At 41.1% G+C, this 6,981-nt stretch overlaps 2 protein-coding genes across 2 annotated transcripts; both read right to left on the bottom strand.

Moving 5' to 3' along the window:
• Positions 1 to 1,594: 1,594 nt before the first annotated feature.
• LOC107482154 (uncharacterized) lies at positions 1,595 to 2,923 on the bottom strand. Its single transcript, XM_016102557.1, has one exon. The coding sequence runs from the start codon at positions 2,921 to 2,923 to the stop codon at positions 1,595 to 1,597; it is 1,329 nt and encodes a 442-aa protein (XP_015958043.1).
• Positions 2,924 to 3,211: 288 nt separating this feature from the next.
• On the bottom strand, positions 3,212 to 4,303 carry LOC107482165 (uncharacterized). The gene has a single exon (XM_016102567.1). It carries the CDS (start codon positions 4,301 to 4,303, stop codon positions 3,212 to 3,214), a length of 1,092 nt encoding a protein of 363 aa, XP_015958053.1.
• Positions 4,304 to 6,981: the final 2,678 nt, after the last annotated feature.

The raw sequence follows: 6,981 nt of genomic DNA, 5'->3' as shown, positions 1-6,981 counted from the left end.
TTGGCGTAAAACGCCGGAACTGGCACAAGAATGGGAGTTAAACGCCCAAACTGGCACAAAAGCTGGCATTTAACTCCAAGAAAAGTATCTATATATGAAAGCTTCAATGTTCAGCCCAAGCACACACCAAGTGGGCCCGGAAGTGGATTTTTATGTCATTTACTCAACTTTGTAAACACTAAGCTACTAGTTCTCTACAAATAGGACCTTTTGCTATTGTATTTGACATCTTTTGATCACTTTAGATCTTTAGATCATCTTTGGACATCTAGTTCTTAGATTATGGGGGCTAGCCTCTCGGCCATGCCTAGACCTTGTTCTTATGTATTTTCAACGGTGGAGTTTCTACACACCATAGATTAAGGTGTGGAGCTCTGATGTACCTCAAGTATTAATGCAATTACTATTGTTCTTCTATTCAATTAAGCTTATTCTTGTTCGACGATATTCATTCACACCCAAGAACATGATGAATGTGATGATTATGTGACGCTCATCATCATTCTCACTTATGAACGCGTGCCTGACAACCACTTCCATTCTACAAGCAAACAAGGCTTGAATGTTTATCTCTTGGATTTCTTAATCGGAATCTTCGTGGTATAAGCTAGAACTGATGACGACATTCAAGAGAATCCGGAAGGTCTAAACCTTGTCTGTGGTATTCTGAGTAGGATTCAAGGAATGAATGACTGTGACGAGCTTCAAACTCCTGAAGGCTGGGCGTTAGTGACAGACGCAAAAGAATCACTGGATTCTATTCTAACCTGATTGAGAACCGACAGATGATTAGCCGTGCTGTGACAGAGCGCATTGAACATTTTTACTGCGAGGACAGGATTGTAGCCACTGACAACGGTGATGCCCAACATACAGCTTGCCATGGAAAGGAGTAAGAAGGATTGGTTGAAGACAGTAGGAAAGCAGAGAGATGAAAGGGATAGAGCATCTCCATACGCTTATCTAAAATTCTCACCAATGAATTACATAAGTATCTCTATCTTTATTTTATGCTTTATTCATAAATCATCCATAACCATTTGAATCTGCCTGAATGAGATTTACAAGATGACCATAGCTTGCTTCATACCAACAATCTCCGTGGGATCGACCCTTACTCGCGTAAGGTTTATTACTTGGACGACCCAGTGCACTTGTTGGTTAGTTGTGCGAAGTTGTGATAAAGAGTTGAGATTGTAATTGAGCGTACCATGTTGATGGCGCCATTGATGATCACAATTTCATGCACCAATAAGCCGAATGGCATACGCTTATAAGCATAGGTCCCAAAGGGGCAAGTAAATGTTATTTTTTCTTGATCTTCTAGAGCAATGTAAATTTGGAAGTACCCCGAATAACCGTCTATAAAACAATAATAAGATTTATCAGCTAATCGATCAAGCATTTGGTCGATAAATGGTAGTGGAAAATGATATTTTCTGGTGGCCACATTCAACCTTCGGTAGTCGATGCACACCCTCCAAGAGTTTTGCACCCTTGTTGCTATAAGCTCCCCGCTCTCATTCTTAGTTGTGGTCATCCCAGATTTCTTTGGCACGACTTGGACCGGGCTCACACATTCACTATCTGAAATTTAGTGCTCGCATACTTGGGGGCTTATTCCCACTAGATCTACCAAGCTCCACCCTATGGCCCTTTTGTTCTTCCTCAAGATACATAGCAACTTTTCTTCTTGTTGAGGATTTGGTTCCCTTGCAATAATCATAGGAAACTTGTGGGCTTCATTAAGATATGAGTACTTTAGGTGGGGTGGTAGTGGCTTTAATTCTACCTTATGGTCTTGACATGAGGCTTGAACTTCCGGATGATCCGGATGGGGTAATGCGTTCGCTTCACTTGGGTTTTCACTTGTGTCTTCAATCACATGCTTCTTATCTAACTTTGCAAAATGTACTTCGGCCACAATGTTGTCAATTGGGTCACACCGAAATAGAGAATGATTCTCTGGTGGGTGTTTCATTGCTTTTTCTAGGCTAAAACTCACGACTCTCCCATCTATTTCAAACGAGTAGGTTCCCGAGTAGGCATCAAACTTGAAACTAGAGGTCCTCAAAAATGGTCTCCCAATTAGGATAGATGATGCCCTCTCGGACTCACTTGATGGCATCTCAAGAACGTAAAAATCAATTGAAAACACCAACCCTTTTATATTCACCAATACATCTTCTGCAACACCCGTCACGGTTATTATATTCTTGTACACCAAAACAAATCTTGCCGCCGACCTCTTCAATGGTGGTAGCCTCAATATACAGTAGACGGAAAGAGGCATAATGCTAACGCATGCACCGAGATCACACATACAATCTAGAAATTGAACCCCATCTACAGTACAAGTGACCAGGCACGGGCCCAGATTATCACACTTCTCGAGTAATGCTCCCATTAAAGCAGAAATAGAACTCCCCAATGGAATAGTCTCTAACTCAAGAATTCTATCCTTTTTCATGCATAAATCCTTAAGAAATTTTGCATATTTAGGTACTTGATGGATAGCATCGAAGAGAGGGATAGTTACCTCAACTTTATTAAACATCTCTACCATTTTGGGGTCAATTTTCATACGCTTCCTAGCTTTCTTTGCAAGTGTAGGAAATGGGATTGGTTGAGCAATTTCTTCCTCCACGGCTCTCTTATTCTTAGGGGTCTCACTTGTTGGTTGAGTCTCTTCATCCTCAACTATGACTTGTGCTTCCTCCTCTTCTTCTATTTCTTCTATCTCGATTCCCTCCTCCTCTTGAGTGATTATGATCGGGCTTGGGTCCTTTACCTTCTTCTCTTTCAATTGAGTCCCGGATCTCAAGGTAATGGCATTAATGCCACCTTTGGAATTAGGTTGAGGTTGAGAGGGAATGGCACTAGAATTTGGGGCTTGAGGAGCGGAAGTGGAGGGTGGGTCCATGCGTGCAAGGAGAGCTTGTAGAGTAGATGTAAGACCAGTGAGGCCGGAAGCAAGTGTGGTTTGAAGCTCTTTTTGGCCTTGGAGAATAATCCGGAGTGTATCATCTTGATTGGGAGAAGTGGAAGGGTATGTGATTTGAGGAGCTTGTGATTGGTTGGGTAGAGGTGGTGGTCGTTGATGTGGTGGTTGATAGGTTTGGTAGTGTCTTCCTTGGTTTTGTTGGGTGTATGGTTGGCTTTGGGAGTATGGTCAGTTTTGTGAGTTGTTGTTGTTCCATCTTTGATTGCCTCAATTGTTGTTGTTGTTCCTACCTCCTTGTTGGTAATTGTCCCTCCATTGGTTGGAGTTATCCCTCCAATTTTGATTAGAATTGCCACCCCCTTGATTGTAGTTTCCTCCTTGTTGAGGATACCCATGGTTGAAATTGCTGCCTTGTTGGTAGTATCCTTGATTTGGGCGGTCATAAAAGTTGTGGGTAGCCACCAAGGTGTTGTCTTCTTGAAGACTTAGGCACTCGTCCGTGTATTGGGAATAGCAAGAACAAATGCCACACACTTTTTGGTGGACCAATTGTTGACTATATTGTTGAGGATGTGGTGGAGGTTGTTGTTGATGAGGTTGTTGTTGACCCAATTGGAGTTGCTTTAGGATGTTTGTCATCTTGCCCAAGGATTTAGCAAGAGCGGTGGTCTTGCTACTAGAGGATACTTCATTCACAGTCTTTGGGCAGTTGACTCTCCGTCTAACATGTTGGTTGGACTCGGCCAAGTCGCCAATGAGTTGCCATGCTTCCTCCGTCGTCCTATATTTAGACAAAGAACTATTGCTAGAGGAATCCAGAAGAGTCCTATCTTGTTCTCGCATTCCTTGGCATATGTAGCTGAGCAACACATGAGTGTCAATCATGTGGTTGGGGCATGCGTCAAGAAGTTTGCGAAACCGCTCCCAATACTCGCATAGGGGTTCCGTTTCGCCTTGCACAATGCATGAGATCTCTTTCCTTAGCTTGTCCATCCTTTTCGCGGGCAAGAATTTTTCTAAGAACCCTCTTCTAAGCAAGTCCCAATCGAAAATAACATCACTATGTAGAGTGTAAAACCACTCTTTAGCTTTATCTTCAAGAGAGAATGGGAAAGTAAACAACCATATAGCAACTTCATCGGATCCTTCCCGTCTAGTTGTTGAGCATACACTATGAAAATTCTTGAGATGTCGAATAGGATCTTGTGCGGGAAGTCCATGGAACTTAGGTAGGAGGTGAATCAAAGCGGTCTTGAGTTTAAAATTCGCGTTCAAGTTTGGATGAAGCACATGAACGGGTTGAAGAACATAATCTGGTGCACCCGCTTCCTTGAGAGTAACTCTCTTTGGAGCGGCCATGGTATCGGCACCTAGATCAAAAGAAGAACTGTTAGTAGTACCAGTGGAAGAATAGCTAGTGCCTTCTTCGAATGACGGTTCGGAGTCCACTTCGGGTAAGGTTGGTAAATTGGTAGGAACTTTTTCACCTTCCCCAAAGGTTAACCGCCTCCGAGCTTACCTAATGTAAAGTAAAGTTCGTTCAATTTCCGGATCAAATGGGGCTAAGCTCGAATTCAGTTGTGAACGCGTCATACAATAAAGGGAATGTAAAGCTCATGGTAACAAGTGGAATTAGACAAAGATTAATCCTATGTCAATCAAACAAAGAAGCAATCAAGAGAAAATGCAAGTATGTACATATACACATATTTACACTAAACAAAAATGTGGCACACATAAGCAAATCCCCAGCAACGGTGCCATTTTGATAAACAAAATTTTGCATGTCGATATAGAATTTAATAGTGAATACAATCGTGAGTATAGTCCAACCGACACTCAAATCTCACATCAAACAATTCTACAATCTATAATCGAGAGTATTAATCTCCCGAGTCGTCCTCCCTTGGAATTACCATAGAATGCATGTTATTGATTAGGAAGCCTTTGTTGTGGTTTTTGAAGATTGGTGTACTTGTTCAATACTAGTGCAAGCTAGCAAAAGTAGATAACAAACAATCAATATTAATGGACTTGGCCAAGGGTCAACATTGGAAGTTCTATCACTATAGTTTCATTCAATTTTGATAACAATTAAGTCTTGCTTCACTTAGTTTACCTCTAATTATAGAGGAGATTCAAGTGAAAGTAACTAGCTTGAGTCACAAGTCCTAGCTTCACCCTAAGGGAATCTAGATTTAGTACACTCCAAACCAATTAGCAATTCTTAATTCTCAATCAACAATTGACATCCACTATTCAAGTTTTTTCCAATGGTTCAAACCCTAAGCCAAGTGAAAGACTTTTACTCCATAACTAGTGTTGAAATTTTATCAAACATTTGGTGAGCATTCATAAGAGGCATTATGAAATTGAAATGAAGAATTAAATTCAAGAGATCTAAATCACACAATCATCAACAGTTGAACAATTACAAGTAATAGATATGAAGGAACCTCAAGTCACTAGTTCCAAATCCAAGTAACAAAGTCAAAGCTAGATCCAAAGTGAGGATCAAAAGAACATAAATTGAGAATAGGAGAAGAGCAGATCTACTAATTGCATCAAAATAAAAGTGTATTACAATGGATCTCACCAAGAAAATCAAAGGAGAATTGCAATGGAGAATGAAATTCTAGAGAGAGGTTGGAGATTCTCTCTCTACCCAAAATGTAACAAACTCTAGGAAAATATCTAAGAAAGTGTAAAAATGAGTGAATCCCCCAAAAACTTCAATCCTTGGCCTTCTTAAGTTTTTTTCCGCCAAAACTCTTCCCTAAAACAGGGTTTCTAACTGCCTCCACACACTGGTCACGTGCCTCTTTAAAAATCACGTGTGGCAATCGGCGCGTACGCGCACAGCACGCGTACGTGCCCCTGGGGCAATCGCAATCCGCGCACAGGCGTAATGCGCACGGGCGCGTCCATGAAGATCATGGCCTAGCCGCTAAACGCGCTGGCTCGTAGCTTCGCTCCTGGATTTGGCTCTGGTGGCGCAAATCTGCACGGACGTGCCATGTGCACGCGCGCGCCGCTGCTGAAGTTTCCAAAGCTCAATTTTCCATGCTCCTTTCCTTTATGCATGCTCCCATTCTCTCCTCCAAGTCATCCGTGCCCTATAAACTCTGAAACCACTTAACACACGGGTGACGGTATCGAATGGTACTAGAGGAGGATTAAAAATATATCTAATTTAGTACAAAAGAAGCATGTTTTCATCCATGAGGAAAAATTGGGAAAGGAACACAAAATCATGTATTTTCATATGAATAAGTGCGTAGGATCATTAATAAAACCCTCGAAATCAATACAAGATAAACCCTAAAAATGGGGTTTATCAGTGCGGGCGCACAGGAGGTGAAAAACAGGGGACGTGTGCGCACGCACAAGGCTGTGGGTACGCAAAGGACTCTGTTCCTGCAACAAAAATTATGCCTCTAAAGTACCAAACATGACATCCAAAACAGGTTTTCAAGTCCTAAAACACTATAAAACTCCAAAAACATATTATTCCACTAAAATTATCTAATAAACACCAAAATGAAACTAAACCAACCAATAAACATAACTAATTATTCAAGAAATAAAAGCTAAAAGAGAGGAAGTTAGAAGGATATTACCATGGTGGGGTGTTGGTGGACAAAATTGTGATTGCCCTCTTTGTATTTGCATGAGATTTATTTAATGGCTCTTTAGCATATGTGATCACAACTACGTTCAACTTAACCAGCAAGTGTACTAGGTCATTCAAGTAATACCTTACGTGAGTAAGGGTCGATCCCACAGAGATTGTTGGTATGAAGCAAGCTATGGTCACCTTGTAAATCTCAGTTAGGCAGATTATTGGTTTAAATTTGATTAATGGAATAAATAGAAAATAAAAGGGATAGAAATACTTATGTAAATCAATAGTGGGAATTTCAGATAAGTGTATGGAGATGCTGTGCTCCTCTCGGATCTCTACTTTCTTATTACATTCATCTAATCCTTCTTACTCCTTTCCATGGCAAGCTGTATGTAGGGCATCACCGTTGTCA

Source organism: Arachis duranensis, chromosome 1 (genome assembly GCF_000817695.3).
Source record: "Arachis duranensis cultivar V14167 chromosome 1, aradu.V14167.gnm2.J7QH, whole genome shotgun sequence".
In the NCBI taxonomy this organism is placed as follows: domain Eukaryota; kingdom Viridiplantae; phylum Streptophyta; class Magnoliopsida; order Fabales; family Fabaceae; genus Arachis; species Arachis duranensis.
Note: the sequence above shows the minus strand (reverse complement) of the source record. Positions and strands in the feature narration are given on the sequence as shown.

Excerpts from the sequence above, each read along its gene's own strand:
- LOC107482154 (XM_016102557.1), bottom strand. The coding sequence starts at position 2,923 with ATGGACCCACCCTCCACTTCCGCTCCTCAAGCCCCAAATTCTAGTGCC.
- LOC107482165 (XM_016102567.1), bottom strand. The coding sequence starts at position 4,303 with ATGGCCGCTCCAAAGAGAGTTACTCTCAAGGAAGCGGGTGCACCAGAT.